The following is a 26,866-nucleotide window of genomic DNA, read 5'->3' as shown; positions in this document are numbered from 1 at the left end:
GCACAAGATGGATATGTGCTGCCGAGGGGTCCCCATCAGGCCCCATGCAGTCATGTTCTTGACCAGCTGGCGCTTCCAGGTCAGCCCCAAGGGAAGGCCCATGTACAGTGAGTTACAGTTTCCAGATCCTGGGCTAAATTCACAATCAGTTGCCCATCATCAATAATAGCTGGATGTCACTGGGTCAGTTGTCTATCATCAACAATAGCTGGATGTCATTGGGTCAGTTGCCCATCATCATTAATAGCTGGATGTCATTACCGTACTGATGGCACCCTAGCACAAAAGTTCGTGCCAGCTAGGTGAGGGGACACATCATCGGAGAAAGGACAACATCAGGGAAAGAAGTGCCCCCAGAGGAATGCCACATACCAGTGGGTGCCTTGGGGAAATTTCCTCACCCAGCGCCACTCTCTGTCCCCAACCATGGAGAAATGAGGTAAGCCATTGTAAGGCTATCTCATGGACTCCAATGTTGGCAAGTGGTGAGTCAGAAGATTATAACCAACTGTGTGAAACACTGCTGTAAGATCAAGAACCCATCTCAATCCAATTGCCTACAGAGATTGTCTGCCTTTGCCAATCACCCGTGGCCAGGGCAGAAGCCAGATTGGAATGGATCTAATGCCGATGTGTCATCCAGGAATTGTTAGAGCTGTTCAGCCACTGCTCTCTCAATTACCTTACCGAGAAACAAAAGATTCAAAGCTGGGAGGTAATTGGACAGATCCATAAGATAGTGCTGTTGTGAGTAATTAGCTAGTCAGGTTTGTTGTTTTATTGCATTTTTCCTTCCTAAATTGTGTACCCACCCCCTTTCTTTTAACTGTTTGTCTTTGCAAATAAATGTTTATTATAATTGGGGAGTGAATTTAGTGGACCAAACCCAATTAAGTCTTAGCTACGTTACCATACCCTTGACCTATGTTCACAGCAGGATATAATTTTATTACAAAAAAATGTGGCCTCCTAATATGGCATTTCTTTCTGGATTTCCCACATACTCTTTAGAGGAAGACAAGATGTCTTTCTGCACGTATTGCTTGCTTATGTTTCCATGAGTTATGAACATATGAAGCTGCCTTATACTGAATCAGACCCTTGGTCCATCAAGCCAGTATTGTCTACTCAGACTGGCAGCAGCTCTCCAGGGGCTCAAGCTGAGGTTTTTCACACCTATCTGCCTGGACCTTTTTCATTAGAGATGCCGGGGATTGAACCTGGGACCTTCTGCTTACCAAGCAGATGCTCTACCACTCCCCAATTAAGTTTGGCAATTAAGATGACTGAGCTTCCCAATGAGCCCCCATTGGCGATGGCTCTCTATTTAGAATTATGTATGTATTTATGATATTCTATTTATATACTGCCCATTCCCTAAATAGACCTCAGGGTGGTGTACAATGAATTAAAATCACAAACACTGAAAAGTAAACAGCTCAATAAAATTAATAGTAGCAATACAATTCAAATAGATGGTGGCCAAGTTCCAATTGTGCTACTGCCCTGTGGCGGGGGGGGGGGGAAGTGCCAGCCAGATGGATGCCATCACTGTCCTCAACCAACACCTGGCAAAACATCTGCCTTACACGCCCTGAGGAACTGTAACATATTCCACAGGGCAGGGATGTTACTTGTAAGAGAGTTCTACCAGGCTGGGGCCAAGGCACCAAAAAGTCCTGACCATGGTTGAGGACAGCCAGATATCTCTTGGGCTTGGACAACAAGCAAGTTCTTATTAACTGAGTGCAATGCTATTCAAGGGATATACCAGGAAAGGCGGTCTTAAAGATATATGGGTCTTGGACTATTAAAGGCCTTAAAGATAAGCATCAAAACCTTGAACCTGATCCAATGTGCAACCAGTAACCAGTGCAACTCATACAGCGCAAGACAAATATGTGCTGATCACGGGGTCCCTGTGAGGACCCATGCTGCTGCATTCTGGACCAGTTGAAGCTTCCAGGCCAGTCTCAAGGGCAGTAGTCCAATCTGAAGGTGACCACTGCATGGATTACTGTGGCAAGGTTAGAGTGGGACAAATAAGGGGCCAGGGCCAGCCTGGCAACATTTGTGATCTGGGCCTCCACTGACAGTTGGTGCCAGTGTTAAGGGCATACCCTCAAGAGCTAGGAGTTGGCACCCCAACCCTGAATTCTCCCTGCCCAACCACAGAGCCCTCCGTTTTAGCTGGATTCAGTCTCAACCAGCTCTGTTTCAACCATCCCATGTAAATTATTTTTTTATTATAATTAATGCCTACATTCCACCATTAATACATAGATTAAATCTGGTAAAATACTAAAGTAAATGGGACAAGTTTATCCAGATTACCTACTTGTACTCTTTGGCAGCTCTTATGCTAGCAGGAGATCTAAATGCCTGCAATGACAGAACTAATGAGACTTTATATCTTAAAAGTTTTGGGGAATGATTATCAAATAACCCCATCGGATGTTTCTTTGAGTTGCATAAATCTAAGGACAGTAAATACCGTAAAATCATAAATTATTAAAATGCTATGAAATGTTTCTAGTATTCAAGGCTGGCAACATGTTCGAAAAATCCCATATATTAACATCTATTTTAGGCACTGAAAAAAATGATCAGCGACTCATGAAAGCTCATACTTTGCCATAAATTTTGTTAATCTTTAAGGAGCTACTGGACTCTTGCTCTTTCCTACTCAGGCACCTGATCATTCAACTGCTTGAAATTTTTACAGCTATGGTGCCACTGTATTTTTCTTTTCTTTCTTTTGTACAAAAAGAAAACAAAAGTAACTGAGGAGACTTAGAAGAAAAGGGAGATTCCTCCTCCATACATGCCAGTGCAGAATGCTGTGACAATATTGTTTCTATATAGCAGGGGTGGCCAATGGTAGCTCTCCAGATGTTTTTTGCCTACAACTCCCATCAGCCCCAGCCAGCATGGCCAATGGCTGGGGCTGATGGGAGCTGTAGGCAAAAAACATCTGGAGAGTTACCGTTGGCCACCCTTGCTATATAGCATCCAACTCAGGGATGGGAAATTACTGGAGCCTGAGAAGCTGAATGTAGCTATACTGGATGTCCGCTGCCTCAATGTTTTAAATGTTTTAAATGCCAAATGTTTTAAATGTTTTAATGTTTTTAATGGTTTAATACTTAAATTTAAATGTGTTATCTTTAACTTCTATTTATGTTATATTTTTGTGTTGTAAGCCGCCCTGAGCCACTTGTTGGGAAGGGCGGGATAAAAGTCATAAAATTAAAAAAAAAAAAAGAAGGACAGAGTTTGGAAAGGGAAGAACCTTAGCAGGGTACAGTGCAATACAGTCCACCCTCCAAAGCAATCATTTTCTTCAGGTGAACTGATCTCTATAGTCTGAGGATAGTTGTAATTCTAAGAGATCTCTAGGCTCCACTGGAGATTGGCAACAGGAAGTAGTGCAGGAGGAAAAGAAACAAATCATATTAATCCAGTTGGCCTTTGTCTAACTCAGCAGATCACAATTAAAGTTGTGCTCCCAAAAATAGCACTGATATATTAGGCAAGAGAAACAGCTTTCTGGGAAGACAAGGGCTGTTCTCACTTCCCAGTATATTTATAACAGCATCCCCAGGAAGCTGCTCTGTTAACAGGCCTTTAATATTTCTTCCCAATGGCCATTGATAAGCTGGAGAGGACAAGAGGGGAATAATACCATTTCCTGGCTCCTGATATGTCTTTGGTTCCCATACTGAACATCTGCTGGTCATCAATGCCACAACATGGAGACCTTCTCCTAATCAAACTATTTGGGAGGGGGAAAGCACAAGGGACAAGCATATAATCCCTTAAAGGGTGAAAAAAAGTAAAAGCTCCCCCGCCAATCACAGGCATCAGAAAATAGCAAGTTAAAGATATGGAATAGATTATTTCAAGCACCTATCTAAATGGTACAGTCATAGTGGGAAGATTTATGGCCACCATAAATGATATGGGGTGTCTAGGTTTAGTTATCATACCTTTCAGAAGTTAAAAGTGAATTCCTCTAACACATTCACCCCAAACTCAGTTTGTGTTCAGCACTTGCATTGTGCAGGGACACAGCCAGTGTATCAGCATGGGAAATTTCAATGAGGGCACCACCTGTTAGCATATCTGATAGGGAGAGAATTTGTACTGAGTAAAATTTGAAGTGTTTTATAGACTGCAGCCTTCAAGATTATAGAAAAGAGGCAGTTTGCTAAGAACTGCCTTCCTTTCTACACATTAGGAAGGTTATAACTATAAGGTTATAATATAAAAAAATGTATAAGCTAGTCTATCACAATATCATCATGTTTGTATCCTGTTCTGATTTTCCTCCAAGGAGTTTAGGTTGAATGTATCAGGTTATGTCATTTTTAGCCCCCAAACAACCTTGTGAGGTAGGACAGGATAAGACAAAGCAATTTGCTCAAGGCCCCACAACTGAGCATAGATGTGAACATAGAATTCCAACATCTAAACTCTGCATTATCATTTCACTACACTATAATGCTTTTCAAGACATTTTACTAATTAATTCATTACTAAAGTAATGTAGGACTACTGCTTATTTGGTCAAACAGGAGTGGCAGAACCTCCCTTCACCTTAGCGTGTACTGTGATCTTAATCAGGCTCTTACATGCATTAAGCTGAATCCTCTTTCTCTCTCCTTAGAGGAAGGAGACTGTATCCAACAGACATGGAATCCAATCCGTTATGTAAATGCAATTTACAAACATAAAGGAGGTTTTGTAATATGCATGTTGTATATTTTTCAAAAATGCATGAGAAGTTCTGACTGCACATGGAAGATTCATAGAGGTCAAATATTGTAAAGCATACTTCAAAATATCATGTTCTAATTTTCTTCAAAGAACAGCATGTGCTGACCCAGCTAACATATGTTCTTCTCTTGCCACCAAATCCATATTCCTGTTTTACCACATTATATAACCTTCTCTCAATTAACACTGTATGCACCTAATTTATTTAAACCTTATGACAGTTTAAATGGCACAAAGAACGTATAAGAAAGAATGAGCATAGAAAGAAACTTTAGGAGGAAGCAGAGAGTTCTTGCAATTTCTGAAGTTCTGCTAAATTACAGGGAGTTGCTGAATGCTTTCACATTTCATTAAACATTTCAGCTGAAATGTAGCCCCCAACAATGTGTGCTGAAGCCAAATGCACAATTTCATTTCTTTTACAGGAAATGCATAGGCGTATTATACTTATTTCCTGCTGGTTAAACTAATATTTGAAATAAAATTTTAAAGCAAATTGCCATTGCTTTTTCTAGTTACCTGTTACAGTTATATTGTGCAACTATGGCAACCTAAAACTAGTGGTTTTCAAAAACACACCATTCAAGCAACTTCCATTTTAAACCCAACAACAGAATACACCTGGAGCATTTGCTCTGTCTGCATTTTGGCCATATTTTTAGGGAGATAAAACTTTGTTTGAGAATAATAATCTAGGGCTCAGAAAATAATGGTTTTAGTTTTCTTTACATGCTTACAAAAAGGTGGGAAAGGGACAAGTTGTCAGGTATCAGAACTGATGAGCTACAGCAAAACCATGACCGACAGTGAAAACTAGTGCACTGACAATGGTATGCACACATGCAAATTGTTAAAATGATATTTTGTATAATGTTGTAAAACACTTTGAAGGTCTTATAGTAGGAAAGCATGATGTGTATCTATTATACTATATTGGAAATAAAGCATTATATTTCATGGAAATTGAAAGTATTAAAAGGTCACAGAGGTTTTCTCACTTAGGAATCAACAAGTGTAGCTATTTTATCTTTGTTACAGAAAACTAAGCCGTATAATCTAGATAAACCTGCAATAGTTCTGCCACCAGTCTGTGACCTAACTCAAAAAGGAAGATTTGTCACAGGTCTAGGATCAGTCACATCTCTTGACAAGGTCACTTGCCTTCAACAGACTCCCTCAAAGTTTGCCCTCACCTGAATAGGAGAAATAAGTTTTCTACAGTTTTATTAATAAAGATTAATTGCTAGGAGGGAGAAGGAGACCAAAATGAATGAACTCCATTATGCCTGCAATCTTTATAATTACTGAAGTGAAGAACTGTATTCATTTGTTAATCAGCTTTCTCGAAACATTATACAAAAGGTTGCCTGTTCAACTGCCTGCTTCTTCTGTAAGTGCCAAACAGTATTAACAATTTTCCTCACCTCACCCCCAATCTTTTCACACCACAATAACAACTAAATGACCTATTACGGGCTTTACATAATGTTACCCCTAAGTAGAAGGCAATGTAGCACCAGTGGCACTACATGTAATCTCTCAAACCAAGATTTAACTGTTAAGTACTTTTGCTAACTCTCTACAGAGATGAACTGAGAGTGCTAGCTTTCAACTATCATTTGGACCCACAATAATTAAATGCCCCATGAAGTGTGATGTATAGATCTAATCAAATACTGCTGAGTTTTACACCAGTCTTGCAATATAAAAAAAGAAAGTTATGACAGAGCATTTATACTAATTCACATAGTATGGGAAACAAGCAGAAGGAACTAGAAGTCTTAATACAGGAAGGAGACTATGCCCTAATTGGCATTACTGAAACTGGGTGGGATGACACTCACAATTAGAATATTAGGAGGGGTACAACTTATTTAAAAGGGACAGACAAATAAGGAAGGGGGGAGGAACAGAATTATATGTAAAGGAGGTATATACTTGTGAGGAAATACATGAATCTGAGCATGGAAGTTCAGTTGAGAGTCTCTGGGTAAAAATAAAAGGCGTAAGAAATAATAGTGATATTATGATGGGGGTATGCTAAGCAGAGGACTTGGATGAGACACTCCTAGAACAGATTACAATGTTATTAAAGAAACAGGAAACAGTAGTCATGGGAGGTTTAAATTGCCTGGATATCTGTTGGAACTTCGATTCGGCTAAGAGCAAAAAGTCAAAACAAATTCCTGACTTGCCTTGCTGACAACTTCATTTTCCAGAAAGCAGAGAGGGAAACAAGGAGATCTGCTATCTTGGACTTGATTCTCTGGAAGATCTGGTTCACAAGGTGAAAGAAATGTGTGTCCTGAATAGTAGTGACCATGTAATTGTGGAATTTACAGTCTTGGGGACAGGAGTCAGTCAGAGTCAGACATATAGGTTGGAGTTCAGGAAAGCAAATTTTGATAAACTTAGTTATGTTGTGTAGAATCCCATGGTCAGAAATATTAAAGAAGAAGGGAGTTCAAAAGGGGTGGGAGTTTCTTAAAAGCGAAATATTGAAGGTACAATCACAAATGATTCCTATGCAAAGAAAAACTGGGAGAAGCCTAAGAAGCCAAGGTGGCTCCACAAACACCTTTCAAAAGATTTGAGACTCATTTAGGAAATGGAAGGAAGGTCTTATAACCAAGGATAAATATAAACAAATAACCAGTGCTTGTAGGGAGAGTGTTAGAAAAGCTAAAGCTCAGTGTGAGCTTAGGCTACCAAGAGATGCTAAAAAAAACAACAAAAGGATTATTTCTTTATGTCCAAAGTAAGAAAAAGAGCAAGGACATGGAGACAGGAAAGTAAAATTGTTACAGGCAATGAAGAAAGGGCAGAACTGCTCAATTCCTACTTTTTCTCAGTCTTCTTTTGCAAGGGAAACAGTGCTCAACATGACAAAAACAGAACACATGTGGAGGGAAGGGAGTTGCAGCCTGGAATCAGCATAGGGGTTGTGCATAAATAAACACCTAATTTCTTTAAATGAAACTAAGTCCTCATGGTCAGATGAACTCCATCCAAGGGTGCTAAAAGAACTCATGAATGTAATTTCCAAGCCTCTGTCCATTATTTTTGAGAATTCTTGGAGAACAGGTGAGGTTGGGCAAATTGGAGGTGGGAAAATGTTCCCCATTATCAAAAAAGAGAAAAAGAAGGATATGGATAACTAATGACCCACCAGCTTGATGTCTATGCCTGGAAATGTTTTGGAACAAATCATCAGTAAGTCAATCGTTTATTTAGAAAGGATGGCTGTGATTACTAAGCCAGCATGGGTTTCTCAAGAACAAGTCATGTCAGACTAACTATCTCCTTTTTTGAGAAAGTTACTACCTTGCTGGATTAGGGGAATGCTGTAGACATCTTGATTTCAGTAAGGCTTTTAATAAGTTTCTACATAATATTCTTGTTGACAAGCTGGTAAAATGTGGTTTGAATCCTGTTACTGTTAGGTGGACCTGTAACTGGTTGACAGATCACACCCAAAGAGTGCTTGTTTATGAATGGTTCCTCATCTCCTTGGAGAGGAATGACAAGTGGAGTGCCTCAGGGATCTGTCCTGGGACCTGTATAAACTATTTGGATGACAGAATAGAGGGAATGCTTATCAAATTTGCAGATGATACTAAATTGGGTAGCAAAGACAGAGTCAGAACACAGGATGATTTTGACAGGCTGGAAAACTGAGCTGTAACTAATAAAATGAATTTTAATGGGGATAAATGTAAAGTTCTGCATTTAGGTAGGAAAAATCAAATTCATAAGATGGGAGAGACTTGTCTTGGCAGTAGTATGTGCAAAAAGGATCTAGGGGTCTTAGTGGACCATACACTGAACATGAGTCAGCAGTGTGATGCAGTAGCTAAAAAGGCAAATGTGATCTTGGCCTGTATCAACAGAAGTATAGTGTGCAGATCACATGAAGTGATGGGATCACTTTACTCTGCTCTGGTTAGACCTGACCTATGGGGCACCACAATTTAAGAAAGATATAGTCATGTTGGAACATGTCCAGAAGTGGAGGGCAACGAAGATAGGGGTCTGGAGACCAAGTCCTATAAGGTTGAAAGAGCTAGGTATGTTTAGCTTGGAGAGGAGACGACTGAGAAGCAACATGAACACCATCTTCAAGTATTTGAAGGGTTGTCATATCGAGCAGGGGTGGCCAACGGTAGCTCTCCAGATGTTTTTTGCCTACAACTCTCATCAGCCCCAGCCAGCATGGCCAATGGCTGGGGCTGATGGGAGTTGTAGGCAAAAAACATCTGGAGAGCTACCATTGGCCACCCCTGATATAGAGGATGGTGCAGAGTTGTATTCTATTGACCCAGAAGGTCAGACCAGAACCAATGGGTCGAAATTAAATCAGAAGAGTTTTCAACTAAACATTAGGAAGAACTTCTTGACAGTTAGAGTGGTTCCTCAGTGGAACAGGCTTCCTCAGAAAGGTGTGTGGGGGGGTTCTCCTTCTTTGTAGGTTTTTAAACAGAAGCAAAATGGCCATCTTACAACAGTGCTGATTCTTTGAATTTAGGCAGATCATGAGAGGGTTGCATCAGTGCTTAGTTCTCGTGGCCTTTTTTTACATGCCCAGGGAAATGCCGATCGTCAGGAAGCAATTTTCTCCAGGCCAATTTTGCCAGGGATGTTCTAGAGCAAGGGTGGGGAACAGTGGCTCTCCAGATGTTTTTTGCTTACAACTCCCATCAGCCTCAGTCATTGGCCATGCTGGCTGGGGCTGATGGGAGTTGTAGGCAAAAACATCTGGAGAGCCACTGTTCCCCACTCCTGTTCTAGAGGGTTTTTGTTGTTTGTTTGTTTTTGCCATCTTCTGGGCATGGAGCAGGTGTCACTGGGGGTGGGGTGGGGGAGGTAGTTGTGAATTTTCTGCATTGTACAGCAGCATTGTACAGATGACCCTAGAGGTCCCTTCCAGCTCAATGATTCTATACGTTAATCTACCAGGAATAGCTTGGCATAAAAATGTCAATATGGGTGAGAATGAAGAAAACGGCCTTTTGAGCTGGTGGTCTGCTGAACCTAAAAAGAATTATTGATAAGGAAGTTGACAGTGCAATCTTGTGCAGAGTTGCACCAGTTTAACTACAATGATCCAATGAATTCTACAATAATTCCAATTGCACTGTTAATCGTGCACATTATTATATTTTATGGCCTTTGCCAGATGACATCAAATGCACTAATTATGTGCCACAGCTTACAAACCATCAAAAACCCATAAAGGTTTCTGCTAATAGTAGCAACTTGGACTTGTAGGACATTTCTTGGACTTGTAGGACCTAGCCACTGGTTACAAGGTTTATAGCTATTAAATAAATACCAAAATTCCTCAGATTTGCACATAATCTTCTGAAATGTTTTGTTAGTATTATACTACAGGGCCATATAAACTAGGGTTTGTCAACGTCCAGGTGGGGCCTGAAGATCTTCTAGAATTAGAGCTTATTTCCAGCTGACAGAGATCAGTTCCCCAGGAGAAAATGACTGCTTTGGAGAGTGGGTTCTATGGCATTATACCCTGCTGAAGTCCCTCCCCTCCCTAAACTCCTCCCTCCACAGTCTTCAGCCCTAAGATATCCAGGTATTTCCCAATCCAGAGTGGGCAACCCTAACATAAACTGCAGCCCGACCTGGATAAACAGGTTGACTTCTTAATACTAACATGCCTTCTGAACCCCTGGGCAAGTACATTCATTATTGTGCCATGATTTCAAGCAAGTACAGAAGATTAACAGAGAACATTACACTCAAGAGATCAAAACCTACTGGTGTTCCCTGGCCCAAGAAATATCCGGCTGTCCTCAACCAGAATCAGGATTTTTTTGGCTCTGGTGCCTGCCTGGTGGAACTCTCCACCTAGTGACATTTGCGCCCTACAGGACCTAACTCAGTTCTGCAGGGCATGTAAGACAGAGATGTTCCACCAGGCCTACAGCTGAGGATAGTGACTGTCTTTTGCCATATCCAGTTTACAACTCGCCCTATGGAGGGAGAGGAAGAACAGTACATCATCAATGATCTGGTATACTTTATCTCACTGGCTTAATTGTAATTAACTGTTATTTTGGTCTTTTAATTTTTGTATGTTTATTTAATGTTGTACACTGCCCTGAGATCTTCAGGTAGTGGTTTATAAACTGAAATGATGATGACTATGATTTTGCCCAAGCTTTCCTAAATATTACTATAATCATTGCTGATAAACAAAATACATATTTTTTGCATATTTCTTAAAGTCAATGTTCCTCTAGTCTTGGTATTTGCAGACTGCTTTGTTTGTACCCTGAGCTTAAAGCCACTTTATACTTTAGGAATATGCACTGAATATATGCCATATCTGTTCCAGGGTGTACAGGTGCAACTGTTACTTGCAGTATTGCATAGATATACTGAAATAGATGAGCAGCTGATTTAGTCATGATGGTGCACACCATCTCTATCCAAATACTATATGAATGTGTACATCTTTGTAGTTCAATCGCTATGCATACTTACTGGAAAGCAAGAGTGCAAGAAGGCACAAAGTGAAAAATCAATTTAAACAGTCATGGAAAATAAATGTGCATGTGAACTAGATCTGGGGCTGGGCCACACTGCAACATGAGTGGATTTCAATCCTCTTCACAATCCTCTGCTACAAAACTGCACTCTGTGTTTCCTCAATCACAGATTTTCCATGTGTCAAAGTCCCACAAAGTACACTGGGACTTACTCCTACATAAGGAGAGGGACTGTAGCTCAGTGGTAGAACATCAGCTTGGCATGCGGAAGAACCTTGGTTTATAAATTGATCCAGCATCTCCAGTTAAAAAGAACCAGGCAGTAGGTGATGTGAAAGACCTCTGCCTGAGATGCTGGAGAGCTGCTGCCAGTCTGAGTAGACAATACTGACTTTGATGGACTAGTGTTCTGATAAGATGTATAAGCATACAAAGGATGCTGCCTTAATTTGAAGCATGTGAAACAGTGCTAAGTTACCCTCAAATTTAGTTCTATACTAAGACCAATAATCAACAAATACAGCAGTTTTTAAAATGTATCTTTGCTCTTGAGGATATTAGTGTCTTACATTTTTTGGCAACAGGAATCTTCAAAGTAGATATTTTTTATCATAATGTGTTTTAAGTAACAGTTTCAGGAAAAATCCATTATAACTAGAACATAAGATGGGACAAGTCTTTCTACCCTGAAGTAGACATACAAGTAAACCTGTCCCACCATATATTTTTAGGTACAACATGGCATACAAAAACACTTCTTTATATTTAAAAATGGAAGGCAGTAAGCATCCCTCAATGACTGGCTGGGCCTAGAAACTCAGTGCTAAGCATGCAAATAATGAAGTCACAAGAGGAGGATTATAGCTTCCACTGTGAGGACAGAGGTCATTAAAGAGCAAATGCTACAAGGAAAAGCTCTAGTTTAACTAGATAGTCTTCCATTAATTACAAAGAACATTTTAATACTTACCCATCTCCAGCTGAGCCTGATAAAAGCATGAAATCTGTAATAAATCTGATGCATATACAGAAACAGCAAACAAAAAACCTATCAGTTAATAATGCAAGATCTACTATCTGGAACAAGGTTGATTTTTAGCAGCAGCTATAACAACAGTTTGCTCTACATTGGACAAACCTGTTACAGAGCAATGCAGGAAATGTTCTAGAGAGATAATATTGCAATTTTCCCCACGTAAAGATGTTTTTATACCAAGCAGATGAGCATACCATTAATGGAATAAAATCTCCTTTAAAAGGGGTGTTTTGAGAGAATATGCCCCCTTTAACAGTAAACTATATATTGCTTTCCTTATGTTCCACACACAAAACCAACAAATAAACTTCTGTTCCACAAGAAATGGGTAAATATTTATTCTCATCCCGAGAATAAATGCAATGCTAGTGAAACATGCAAATGTTTCTTTGGGAAGAGTTTGCAGTTTGGGGAGTGAGGGAATATTTTATAACACATCATGAGTATTTCTATACAAAATGCAAAGAAAGGAAAGGAAGAAATTATGACAGATAGGCATTACTGGCAGAAGATAGCTGAATCTTAATAGGAACTTGGATAGCAATTTCAGAAGAGATGCCTATCCCACTATGTTTAATATTTAACCCACAATTTGCTACGAAACATCAGTGGATGGGGAATTTGTTTCTTGCGACTGCAGCTCACAGCTGACCCACGCATAACGGATACATCCAGAAAGAAACACTCTTTTCCAGCCACTCTGGCACTTGCTCAACTGCAAAGCACAGACACCCTGAGAAGCTTCTGACTTGGATGTTTATTATCGCCACGGGATGCCAGGGAGAGTCCAAGTCAGTTTCTCTGCTCACTGTAAGCCACGAAGAAGGAGGCAAAACAGAAAGGGCGGGTATGTCAAATGCCCTCTTCCCTCCCCACGAAGAACAGCCGTGAGAGAAAGAGCAGTCGGTTCGCCGCCGCAGCCACCTGCGTCCTAAATGAACACGAAAGTTACTGAAGTACCAAGAAGAGCAGATTTCCTCAAGATCAGGACTCACCCTGCGCCTGCGCTTCCATTGTCCCTCCAGGGTCCGTCGGGATCCGCTTGCCCGGCTCTGCACCCACCAACCCAGCGAGGCTCGATCGCTCTGGCTCGGTTACCTCACGCCTTTGAAGCGCCCCTGGCCTGTCTGCCTCCGCGCCTCAACTGTTGCTCCGCCAATGCACAGCCGCTACCGGCTTGCTCACCCGCCGGCTCTCTCCTGCCTCCTTCCTCGTGCTTGTGTAGCTATTGCAATATAGTGCCACCTGCCGGCTCACTTCCAGCTCAACACCTTTTGCAGTCCCTTCTATTCTCTTTCGCGCAGAGGCTAGAGCGGCACTCTACGGGCCACGCAGGCAAATGGCAGGATTGGAGCAACGAAGCAGTTGAGTTAGTGTGAGCTAGTTTACAGGGGTATTTTTAGCCTCCGGCTCATGGATGTTAGTCTTAGCTCAGAAAAAAATGGCCCCAGAGCAAATTAATTTATACAGTAGCACACAACTTTAATGCCAGTAGCTCACAAAGCAGACTTTCAGCGCACAAGACTCCATAGCTTAGAGCAGGCGTATCAAACTCATGAGGGCCGGATCTTACATAAATTAGACCTTGATGGGGGCCATGTTGGGCGGGGCCAGGCCATGTGTGTACCTATTTAAGATTAGGTAGCAGAGGTATAAACTTTATAAAGGACACAGACAAACACAATTAAATATTTTTTAAAAAAACAAAAACCTTAAAACATGTTTAAAACATTAGCACTCATTGGTCTTAAAGTTGCTTTCTTTCTCCCATGGGATCCAGGGAACTGGGCAAAGGAAGTTCTGACTCTTTCCTTCCTTCCCCAGGGGACAAGGAGGAGCCTCAGCCAATAGAACGAAGAGAAGCTTTGTTCAGTAGCTGTGCTATGTGATTAAGAGAGTCTGGCAAAGCAAGCTATCCCTTCTCCCCTTCCTCTCCAAGGGAGGCACTTCAGCCAATGGAGAAAATAGGGGTTTCACTCTGTAGCTCCTGTGCAACTGAGCAAGCCTGGCAAAGCAAGTTATGATGCAAAGGTAGCAAGAGAGAGGGAGAAGGAAGCAGATGACAGCCAGTTGCTCAGGGTCCTGATAGGAGCCCTCTGGGGGCCTGATTTAGCCCCTGAACTGCATGTTTGACACCCCTGGCGTAGAGGGAGCATTGGCAACTAGGTGTGGGGTATACAAAATTTCTGGGTCACATAGGGATCCAGGCAAGGTACCACTGGAAGATAGCAGCAAAATCCCTCCCAGTCAAGCGTGTGTGCGTGTGTTGGAGTTTGGGGCAGCCCAGAGGGTGGGATGATGGGGAATGTGGAGACCACACTGTCTTTTGGCAGTTAGAACATAAGAACATAAGAGAAGCCATGTTGGATCAGGCCAATGGCCCATCCAGTCCAACACTCTGTGTCACACAGTGGCCAAAATGTTATATTTATACACACACACACACACACACACACTGTGGCTAATAGTTCTGATTTAGGATTGCCAAACTCCAGATGGTGGTGGCTGAAGATCTCCTGATCTTCAGACAAGAGAATTGATATTCAGACCAGAGAAATAAATTCATCTGGAGAAAACAGCTACTTTGAAAGATGGACTCTATGGCATTACACCCCAATGAAGTCCCCAAAACCTTACCTTCCTCTGCCTCTACTTCCAAATACTCCAGGTATTTCCCACCCCAGAGCTGGTAACACTATCCTGACTGAAACAGCTTTGGTACAACAAAACAGGAGTAGATATGGGCAAAGCCTAGAGATGGAAAATTTGCTGGGACCTCTCTGAGAAAAATATGATAAACTAAATGTATCTCACTGGGTTACATCCACCTGTTCATGCATGATAGAAATGCACATGAGAATACTATGTGTCATATTTAGGCCAGCTTTACTGGTGCCTGCCAAATGTTTTGTACTTATTTTAAATGTGTCAAATGATTTTCCTGCACTTAGAGCAACTGCAGCAGACTGCTATAATTATTCACATGAACAGCGAAATATCCAAAAAGGGAAGATTGTAGTGCTTACCCCACCTCACTACCTGTAGGGGGGGGGGCTGTTCACATGAACAGCGAAATATCCAAAAAGGGAAGATTGTAGTGCTTACCCCACCTCACTACCTGTAGGGGGGGGGGCTACTCACAGGAGAAGTAGTTGCTGTCATCTCTTCTGATGCTGATTTATACATGAAAAAATTATTTGAAAATCTTCCAGAACATCAGTACCAGCTCTGATATAACCTCAGGGTGCAGGGTGAAAGTATTCAGACACTGGTGTGTGTTTGGAACTTCACTTGGTTCAAAAGCTGGTCATAAAAATAGGTAAGGCTTCTGCTAAGAGATCTGCACTGGCTCCTAATTTGTTTCCAAGGCCAATTCAAAGGGCTGTTTTTAAATCTTTAAACTCCTGATCCATTTTATCCTGCACTGGAAACTGCCTTCTCCTGTATGAATTCCCCCTCCCCCAATACACAGAGGTCACCCAAGAAAGTCAGACATTCAATCTTTGTCAGGTCAACAAAGACCAGAGCTTTTACTATAGTGGCCTTGTCACTGTGGAACCCAGTCTTGCAGAGGCCAGACAAGACAGTTTTTTTTTTTTTTACTGTTAAACGTTGGAGAAAAGTAACCAATTTCATTCCAGCAGATCTTTTTGGAAATAAGGCCTTACTAAGCATATGGCCAAATGTGTTTATTTTGCTGTGATGTAGGATCTTTAGAGGGATGTTGTTTAAATGCATAATATATGGGTCATTGGTTTTATATGGCTCTTATTATCTGTCTTGCAATTTACCTTGCAATCTCTATGGAGCTATGTTTAGTGGAGAACATGTGTGTTATAGTGGCTTACATGGGGGATTTCTGACTTCAAATCTCTGATCAGCCATGAAGCTCACTGGAATACTTTGGGCCCATTTGTGTCTTTCCATCTAATCTCAGTCACAGGACAAAAGACAAGAGGGAAGAATATGTGCATTGCCCTAACTCCTTGGATGAAGAGCAGGTCAGAAGTGCACACAGATGTTTGGCAATGCTGACAAAGTGTGAGTGATTCAAAAAAAGTGTGACTGAAATGTTACCTCACTGAAAGTACATGGATTGGGCATCTGAACAGTGGTCAGTAATGTGGGTTTTCTGGAAAATTTGAATTGGAAAACTTCCCAGAAAATGGATAAAAGTTATACCAGTACAAAAAAAAAAAAACCAATTACAAAATCCTGAGGGTTGGCATTTCTCAGATACAGTACAGATAATAGCTATTGTCTAGTGGTTGCCATAAGGGTAATAGTGGGTGTCTGGACCTCCTTCTGTCCGCTGAGGCAGTCAGCCTCCTCTTTGCCAGCAGCCTGGATAATGATTTTTTTTTTCGGGGGGGGGGGGAGGGAAGCTGCACAATATGTTCAAACTTCTTTAGATAAATTCTCTGGATTTAGACCATAATGTAGACATAAATAGTGTCTAAAGAGTGATAGCATAACATCTGGGAACACAAATGTATGATCATTTTTTCAGGAAGGTGACTATTAATTTAAAGATAAATTTACTAAAAGCAACAGTTGCCTGTGGTGTCTCGGGTAGCTTGCGAGCTACTGGTGGCTGCTGCAGAGTAGCTTATGCATTCCCACAAGACCCAAGGAAAAATGACTAAAAGATTTGCTCTAGCCTTTTAAAATAATAGTAATAATAATAGCTTTTGTTTCATAAGATTTTACTCTGTGCTTAGCTGAAGCTTCATTTCTCATGCTCTTCCTCATACATGTTGTTTCTAGAACAGAGCAAAATTAGGTAACAAGTCAGAAAAGGGGTAGCTTGGGGTCATTACTCAGAGTCAGAAGTAGTTCTCATTAAATAAAAGATTGGCAACTCCTGCTGTAAAGCTTTCTGAAACTGCAAATTACCAACTTTGGATTGCATCTTATTTTTTCTACCAATAAAACCTTGAAAAACCATAGCTGCCGAAGGCATTTGAAATTATTTTCCTGAGATCTTCCTATGCACTGACTGAATTACTGCAGAGCATACATTATTAATTGGTTTCTTGGGCAAGCTGGCTCCTTTGCGGTTTGCACTTCTGCTTGGGAAACGGAAAAGAGTTTGCTAGTTTGCAAGGATGTGATGATACAGTGCTTCATAGAAAGCTAGACTGTTGTGGTCTTTACATCTTTTCAAATTAGTGCTTTTATCCATATGTAGAAGGGTTATTGAAGCTATTCTGATGGCAAGATTCATCATAAATGTAGGAAAAGTTGTGAGGAATGGAATGCCTTTGTTTTAAAGATACATGCAAATGGGTTGTATCAGCTACTATATAACTGAACTATTCAAAATGGGAGAGATGGTGACAAAGGGAGTAAAGAACCACTACAGAAAGATACACTCTCTCAGTTCTGAACAGCCCTTTCTAAGCCTATTGAAGTTAATGCACTTGGAAGGCTATAAGACTATTCAGGATTGTCTTGTTAATTGCAAGCAAGGAACTCACAGGATGCTGGAGTTGATAAACTGAGGTGACAATTGACAAACATTTTTATAATCTGGCTAAAAAACAACCCCAGATTGATCCCACAACTCAAATTTGTGGATTGAGAGATTATACTTACAATATCACAATCATTTTTTAAAAACAGCCACATCTCCTCCGCTTCCGTCCCTTCCCTCTCCCAATAGCTTTGCCAACCTCACAATTCACATAGAAGTAACATTTTTGGGGATCTGAAAGGAGCAACATGATTGGCATGGTCCTAAAATCTTCTGTGCCAATCAATAAATGCTTAGTATGGAGCAGGCAACTGTTGTGCTAAACACTGGTACTGCAAATGCCTAGGATTAGATTAAGCCATTATGTACTTTATTTTAACTGAAGAATCCCCATTGTAGGTATAGGACCTCAGTTCAAAAATTCAATGGAAGTGAAATGCTGTTTCATAGACTTTACTTTCCTCAGTGTTATGTTCTCATAAATAAAAGTTTCTTGTTTTGATTAACCCTATGGGGTGCATGTCTAAGGGGGAGAAGCACACACACACAATTTAATATCTTGGTCTATACGCATATAGGATATGAATGAATGGTGGTGGTGAGTGATTGGAACAGTGTTTGAGCCCCAACCCCAATAACTCTGGGTGAGGACTGATTATTAAAGGGGGATGGGCTATTCTGTGGAGGTGTCTAAGAGTCATACCTCTCTAGAGATTTTAAAGGAACCAAGAAAGGTGGTGAGTATAACGTCCTGACCCATAACCTGAATAATAGAGGTTGTAGGGGGTGGTAGACATTCCGTATGAGTTGACAAGGGGCATCACAGCTGCCTTTCCATTCAAAAAGAAATTGGTGTTATATGCACTTCCATTCTGTCCACCGTAAGATTTTTCACAATAAATTTCATGTCATTGCATTAATCCTCAAATCAAACACTTTCAATATGAGTGATATATGACTTCTTATGTTGATTATTCTGGAGAAAAATATGATAGGTCTCCATGTTTGCATGTTTCATCTACAGTACTGAAAGTTTAATGTTTCCCAACCAAAATCAGTGGGCTTAGACAGGGGTATAGCTTCATTTTCATTGATTGATTGCTTTCTAGGTGGAACCCATTTATGGTGACCCTGTAGGGCAGGGGTGTCAAACATGCAGCCCAGGGGCCAAATCAGGCCCCAGGAGGGCTCCTATCAGGCCCCTGAGCAACCGGCTATCATCCGCTTCCTTCCGCATCACAGCTCGCTTTGCCAGGCTTGCTCAATCGCACAGAAGCTTCAGAGCAACCCCTGCTTAACTTCCAAAATGTGAAGAGATAGACTTGCACTATAATGCTCTTACTTCATTTATAGCCTGCCATTTAGGTAAAGAAGCTTTCAAGGGAAGTAACATTTTAAAAGTTAAAATGCATTAAATGGATAAAACTTTCCTCAGTTATAATCACCTCTCCAGTCCTTGTCCAAGTTTGAATTAAACACATCATCAGTTATAAATAAAAGCCCAGCTGTGGTGGCAATTCTGAGAATTTTCATTCATGGATGTAGCCTGCACAGGATTGGCTCACACTGTCTCCACCGTGCCATTGGCTGATTCTGCTCTCCCCTACTCACCTCCGACCCCATCAAGAACCCCAGCAGAAGGCCACTGAGCTTCAAGGGAGACATTTCTCTGCTGACAGGGAGCTTACTGATCAGCACTGCTTCTCCTCAGGGCCTGTTGGAGGAAATTCGGGGTGGGGTGGGGAGTGAACGCCTTCACCAGGGCCAGCCCTAGACTATCTGGTGCCCTAGGCAAGGCTAACTTCTAGCGCCTCTCCTCACCCCCCAACTGATAACCAATTTTCAAAAACATGAGTTGTGGGAAAAATGAAAAGCACAAATGTACACTTCTATGTTCATACCCTGTGTTTGCTGCAGGATCAGGAAATGCCACCAGCTACCTTGAAAAGAACTATGGGGGGAGGGAATGCAGAACTCACTGTGTAACGGGGGGGGGGGGGGGTTGGACCACTGGGGAGGGCCACCTTTCCCCCTGCATCCTGAAACAGACCTAATTCCTGCAGGGGAGGGGAGACATCAGCATTACAAGCAGTATTCCCTCTAAGCTGAGTTAGGGTGAGCTGGCTCACAATTTTTTAGCCTCCAGATCACACATTTTTGTCTTAGCTCAGAAAAAATGGCCCCAGAGCAAACTAATTTATGCAGTAGCTCACAACTTTAATGCCAGTAGCTCACAAAGTAGAATTTTTGTTCACAAGACTCCACAACTTAGATAGAACTTTGATTACAAGCCCCTCCCCCCATCCAAAATTGAACCAGTGCACATGGAAACCGAGCTAGTTATGGTATCACACCAGTTATGGTATAATCTCTGACCACTTTAAAAATCATTGAGAGGATTGACACTGTGTGTGTGTAAGAGAGAGAGAACTAAAGAATCTTGATCTCCAGAGTTTATCTTCCAGGAATTACAATTTATTTTACTTATAGACAGATACAAATGCACTTGCACATCTAAAACTCCTTCCAAAATTATAAATAGACCCTCTCCTATTAATACTACCTGCATCTTAAAAAGGACTATATGAATGGTTATTAGGATATGCTTTGGCAGACTGTGAAAATCTATCACAGAGAGAGAGAGAACTAGTTGTTTTTAAGAAGACTTTTTCTAACTTGACTGCTGGGCGAACCGTCATTATCTACTAACTTTGAAACAAACAAAAAATGTGTGCCGGTTTGGGAAGCCTCTCTGCCAATCTGAAAAGCTCTGGTGCTGGGAGGGGGTGGGAAAGATCCTTCTGCAACCAACCCACTGTCCTCTATCTCCAGTCTAATGGCTTTGGCCATTAGACCGACTAACTCCTCTGCCCCCAGCAGCTCCTCCCACCAGAGAGCAACAACAGCCCTGCCTGTCTGGAATGTGAAGCCGCTGTGGGGAAGCTGTAGCTGTGGCAATCAGCCATTGGGGGTGCATTGGACATCACCGGAAAGCCAGTGGCTGCGGGGGGGGGGTGATGGTGGAAGAAGGCAGCCTCGCCCCCCCCCCAATGCTGAGCCCACTGGTGGCTGAGCAGAGGCAGCCAGTGCGCAGGGCACAAAGTTGGAGATTTGGTGTTGGAGTGCCCACCCCACGAACCACCAGGAATGCCTTGGCTGCTGTGGACAGGACTGGAGGCAGAGAGAGGCAACAGGACAAAGTGACACCAGCAGCACAAAGCTACATCATCTCTGGCGACAGAGGAGAAAAAAAAGCAGAGGGAAAAAGTAAACAGATCTGGCCTCATGTTCCAGGACCCGCCACCAGAGCATGCCACCTGCAAGACTGCATTCACAGTCAAGTGGGTGGCGACCCCTGGGATCTCAGCACCCCTAGCAAATGCCTAGTTTGCCTAGTGGCAGGGTCAGCTGTGGTCTTCACTTGGGTGAGTGGGATGACAGCAAGGCTGGGGAGCACTCGCCCAGAGGTCTTTAGTTATATCTTTCCAAGTTGGTCAGAAATTCCTGATGTCAAACCAATTTTATTATTGCAATGTATTGTAACAATATTTATAGAAAAAAGCACTAAAGCAAAAATAATACCAATACATCACTTTTCACCCCTTCCATCCCCCTTATTTTGACCCCTGCCGGTGTTTACTTAAATTGCTAAAAATACAAGGTAATATCTCTTAGAAAAAAACCCCTTATATGCTATCCTCTTAACCTTATCAAAAAAGGTACTAATAGTTCAATAAAAACAAAAACCAAAAAAAAGAAAAAAAGACATTTCTTTATAATTATTACTACAGTCCACCAGTCCACCAGTCCACAAAGCTTCAATTATTTTCAAAGATCACTAAATGTCCCTTTACTTTCCAATGTTTTTCAACATATATTTGAAATTTCTCCCATTCCGTTTTAAACTTCTCCAAATCATAGTCTTTTAAAATTCTTGTAAGTTTGTCCATTTCACTCCAAGACATAACTTTTAAAATCCAGTCCCATTTTTCTGGTGTTTTATCTTGCTTCCATAGCTGCGCATACAGTATCCTTGCAGCTGAAAGTAGATACCACACAATAGTTCTGTCTGATTTCGGAAAACTTTCCATTTGTAATCCCAACAAAAACATGTCTGGAAATCTCTTAACGTTGTAACCTAAAATTTCTGACATTTCTTTCTGAATCATTTGCCAGTATTGTCTTGCCTTTTCACACGTCCACCACATGTGGTAAAACGAACCTTCATGCTTTTTATACTTCCAACATCTGTCTGACATCTGGTTGCTCATTTTTGCTAGTTTCTTAGGCGTCATATACCATCTATATAACATTTTAAAACAGTTCTCTTTAATATTGTAACATGTAGATATGTTCATAGAGTTCTTCCACAAATGTTCCCATGAATCAATTTGTATTTCTTGATTTATATTAATTGCCCATTTAATCATTTGAGATTTAACTACTTCATCTTCCGTAGACCATTTCAATAAGTTTATAAATTCTTGATATCAATTTATCATTATCACCAAACAACATTCTTTAGAATTCTGTTTGTTCTTGTCTTATGCCTTTGTTTTTAATATCCTGTTCCACCAAGCTCTTAATTTGTTGCATTTGAAACCAATTGTATTTATATTCCAATTCTTCTACCAATTTTAATTCAACCTTCCCACCATGCATCTTTAACAATTGTTTATATGATAACTACTTCACTTCAGAGGTATCTGAATATAATTTTATCACTTCAGTTGGCACAATCCAACGTTGGTCAGAAATTCCTAAGGTATCACTACAGGCCTCTGAGGGATGCCTTTCCTCCTGAGGAACCACTGTTGCCAACCTCCAGGTGAGGGCTGTAGAAGCTGACTGGGTGATTTCAAACCAGCCTAACTTGCCTCACGGAGTTGTTGTTGTTCAGATCAAAGGGGAAGAGGAAAGGAGAGGAGAATGCTGTAAGCTGATATAATTGCTGAGGACTCCTCCCCATTAAACAGTCTGTCAGAGACAGACGGTTGGTCTGAAATGTCTCACTACAGGCCTTTAAGGCAGAACTCATTGTGGCCACTCCTGACTATGGCTGCCAGTTCCAGGTTGGTGAGAAATTCCTGGAGATTCTGTGGTGGAGTTTGATGAGGGCATAGGAATTAGGGCTTCACAGTGAGGTCTGTTGGACCCAGGTCCTTGTTGTGGAACCTGACTGAGCAATTTTGGACCAGTCACAGACTTCCAGCCTAACCCACCTCACAGGGCTGTGAGAGGAGAATGATGTAAGCTGCTTTGGTTCCCCCCACCCCAAACACTGTGGAGAAAGACAGCCTATGTAGAGGCTGGAGGGAGGGGGAAGAAGATGGAAAGCTAAAGTCAGAGGGGCAGATGAAGGGAAGGAGATAGGGTTGCCAATTCCAGGTGAGGAAATTCATGGATATTTAAGGAGTGGGGCCTGTGGAGGGGTGGGACCTCAGACAGGTAAAATGCAATTTCCTCCTAGAGAGCCACTGGAGATCACTCAGATTTACAACTGCTCTCTAGATAGCAGAGATAAGTCCCCCTTCAGATGGGGGGAAGTTAATGTCTTCACTTGGGTGGGTGGGAAGACAGCAAGGGTGGCCTTCCAGAGCCCATTGTATTTTATCTTCACAACGGGCCTGACTTCTAGTACTCTTATAAGTGGGATCTGAATTTATAGAAATTAAGCAACACTGATTATGATTTACATAACAATTTCTCATCATTAGTTTTCTCTTCTTTGGTGTAAGTAAACCTTGATTTCCAGAATGAACAACTTGAAATGAACACTTCAGTTCCATTATATCATATGAATTTTACGCAGTGTCTAAATAACTCTGTTCACCGGGAAGTATGGTCCGTCTAAGGTTCGGAGATTAATATTCTCTTGTATCAGCTGCAGTAGCTGTCATTGATTGGTGAGTCTCTTTATGGAATCTGCCATTTCAGAGATTCCCTCTAATTTTTTTGTTTCAAGGGACTGATGCAGCACATACTTTGTTTTTAATGCTTGAAATTGCTTCATCCAGTTGCAGCATCCTTGTGGATGCTTGCAGGAAACTGGTTTCTTTCCCAGCAAGCTAAAGGACAAAAATTACAAAGTTAAGTAGAAATCTTTCCAAAATACACAAGCAAATACAAACTGCTTTGGTTTTTAAATCAAGGCTGAAATCCTATGCATTCTTGCATCAGTGTATGTCTACTGAATTCATTGGAACTGGCTTCAAAGTGAACAACACACATATGATTGTTTGGAAAATTACTTAAACATTACATACACCTATGCTAAAATAATATTCACTTCCATATCTTTTGATGGTACAGACTACTTTCTAGGAAAACTCATACCACAGAACAACCCACATTGTCAGCAAATAATATGTCTACATGACAGTGACCTCTTGAGAGCATTTTTTCAGTTTGGTCTTAATACATCCTTGCTTGCCAGCCCCTAAACCTAACATATTCATGGGACAAAAGAGTACCTTGTTTTCTAGGGTGGATATAAGATCAATCAGCAAAGCTTTATCTCTTTTTAGCTGAAGCTGATTCTGCTCCTCTTTGGACACCATAGCTCTCATTTCAGCTACTTGGCTGTTTATTGTTGTAACACTTAAATAGAGATATCTATTTCTGTTTTCCAAATTGCTAATCTGTGAAGAAAACACAAGAGACACATAAATCTGAATCAAAGTTCATACATCCCAAAAATGCGTGCAGCCCTGAGAAGAAATAAAAGGTTTTATGTGAACAATGCTGGATTTGGCCCGTTAGTCCATGGCCTATTATGTGCTTTTGCTGAAACAGAGCATTGGGCAGTTAGGAGATCGGACGGTGATCTAAGGTGCAGTTATTAGGCAAAATCCCCAGACACTTTTGTTAGCATTGGCTGTACCAAGATCCCTACTTCTCTGATGCCATTGGTGGTTCTGCTTCCTGCCCACAAATTTCATGCAAAGCCCTGCTTCCTGGCTGCCCATAGCAACTCTCTTTGCAGAGTCACAAGTCTACAGACAAGAGTGACACCAACCTTCCCATCTTGTTGCATATAAGTCAGTATCCTTAAAGTGGAACTAGGTATTCCAATCCCCACTTTTTATTTTTTTAGTGGTGGGGAAGAGAAGGTATTTTCAGGAAACAATCCATAGGTAGGAATGGAATGTTCAGTTCTTTATGTGACTCAAAACCCAACAGAAATAAGAAGAAATGCTCTGATTCCCTCTGAGTTTGGCAACAATTTCCCAACCTACAAAACTTCTGTTGTTTGTTTTTTGAGAAAAACATTTGTCAGCTCAGTCACACAACCTCTTCCTTAAGGTCCTGCAAGGTGTTCTTTTCCTGCTTGAGAAGTTCCTGGTGCCTTTTGATCTCTCGTTGCAGATTCTCTTGGTGGTCTTTCACTCTCAAACACTGAGCAATGCTAGCTGTGTGGGATGTATAACTCTCCTCCTGGAGAGCTCTCTCCTGTAATGTTACATAGATGAGTATGAAATTACATCTTTTAAAATTTTTTGGAAGCAGAGCAGTCTATCCATTGGAGTTTAAAATGTAACATTCAAGAAGTTTGAGCTGTGTAACTGACATTCTTTTAAACTTGAGTGTTGGGGACATTTTTACTTGTTCAGTTTGCTTCCATAACTAGCCACTTAGTATGAGGTGGATGTTTTCCATTCTTTTTTAACAGATAATTCAGAAAAGTTTTTGCCGACTAATTGCACTCTAAAACTCTTCCCTTGCCTTTTATCAGACCTATTTTCTATCAATTTTTCTACATTAGAACAAAATTGCAACACCAGCTTATCCATTACTGCCTATGATAGTAGCATTAAGGTTTCTCAAGGATACTGTCTCTTCAAATTGTTGCTTTTACATATATTTCTGTTCAATTATTTACTTCCTGTTAAACCTCTCTCTGAACGAGCTGAGGCCAGCATTCCTTAATTCATCATTGAATTTCAATTCTTATTTTACTTTTCTCTTTTCAGCCATTATGAAATCCTTTATAGCTGTTTTTGTTTGTTAGTTATTCCTTTGTTCACTCATGATGAATTCCTGAATCAGTCAATACATACCAGTAATTGTTGGTTCAGGTTCTGCCAGAAGGGGTGGAGTGTGAAGAGGAGGAGGAAGACTAATTACTGCTTTTCTTTAAGTAACCAAAGTGATAGCTCATTTCTTAAATTTTATTTTTTCATAGTTATAATTGCACAATTCACAAAATGATGGTAATAAAAAGTAAAATAAAATAACCCTTCCCCCTCAGGGAATAAGGACTTATAGCTAAGAACTGATTGAGGAATACTAAAGCTGCTGCTAATGTTCAGGAACTCATGAGATGGAAACAGTTCCAAAGAAGCAAAATTAAATTGCAAAGAGAAAAGCAGTATTCAAATTCCCTCCTTTTCCAGGGGAACAAGGACATTTTGAACCCGTTTGTTTGCTTGCACCATGCCCAAACTGGGAAACAAACCACCATCTTTCCTTGGTGGTTTGTTTGATTCATTTTTGTGGTTAATTCTCCCAGTCAGCCTAGTACTGATTCAATCAATTCATAGCCAATGAAGGGGTGGACTAGAAACACCCATTGCAGTTGTCCATAGCGCTTGATTGGCAGCTCTGGGAGCCAGTCACAGAGCTCCTATTCTGCTCTGTGGGAGCAGGCACCCTGACTCCACTACTTCCACTTTGCTGCACAAAGAGAAAAGAGTTAGTTGTTGTAAGAGCTGAGGTTTCCTGGGGTCACCTGCTTTGGGGGGCTATAACTTGGGACATTCCCAATCCAGTCTTTGCCAAACTTTGAGGGCAGGTGGAAAAGAGCCTGCTGAAGACTCCCAGTGAGTTGTACACAGAGTATCATTTAAGGACAGAATAAAATTTATTCTTGGATCCTACAATCTTGCAATTTTAAAACAGTAACATTTAATTCCCAAAGAGAAAAAGAGAAAATGAATAGTTGATTGACCTACTTTTATCAGTGGCTTTCAGCCTTATTTGTCAAACTGTTTTTACAAGATTATGAAAAATTACTTGTAGAAAATGTAACTATAGCATCTTTTCCATCTATAATCTCTGGAA

General features: G+C 41.0%; 2 protein-coding genes across 4 annotated transcripts in view; both read right to left on the bottom strand.

The window, feature by feature from the left end:
- Positions 1 to 13,588, bottom strand: part of TPD52L1 (TPD52 like 1) — a 64,100-nt gene extending 50,512 nt beyond the window's left edge. For 2 of the 3 annotated variants that reach the window (XM_060238933.1, XM_060238944.1), the window contains exon 1: positions 13,323 to 13,527. In XM_060238933.1, coding sequence (XP_060094916.1) covers positions 13,323 to 13,341 — 19 coding nt within the window. In that variant the 5' untranslated portion in view covers positions 13,342 to 13,527. Of the gene's footprint in view, positions 1 to 13,322 lie in introns of all 3 variants that reach the window. The other variant, XM_060238941.1, reaches the window with a different exon arrangement.
- A 10,128-nt stretch (positions 13,589 to 23,716) lies between these two features.
- LOC132586601 (putative uncharacterized protein DDB_G0268364) overlaps positions 23,717 to 26,866 on the bottom strand; it is a 31,779-nt gene continuing 28,629 nt past the window's right edge. Inside the window, exons 6-8 of the mRNA XM_060258684.1 lie at positions 25,097 to 25,255; positions 24,277 to 24,444; positions 23,717 to 23,871 (exon numbers count right to left, since the gene is read on the bottom strand). Of these exons, the coding sequence (XP_060114667.1) occupies positions 23,764 to 23,871; positions 24,277 to 24,444; positions 25,097 to 25,255 (435 nt within the window). The 3' untranslated portion in view covers positions 23,717 to 23,763. The remainder of the gene's footprint in view (positions 23,872 to 24,276; positions 24,445 to 25,096; positions 25,256 to 26,866) is intronic.

The sequence above is a fragment of the Heteronotia binoei genome, chromosome 1, assembly GCF_032191835.1.
Source record: "Heteronotia binoei isolate CCM8104 ecotype False Entrance Well chromosome 1, APGP_CSIRO_Hbin_v1, whole genome shotgun sequence".
Taxonomy (NCBI): Eukaryota; Metazoa; Chordata; class Lepidosauria; order Squamata; family Gekkonidae; genus Heteronotia; species Heteronotia binoei.
This window is presented reverse-complemented; position numbering and strand designations above follow the sequence as displayed.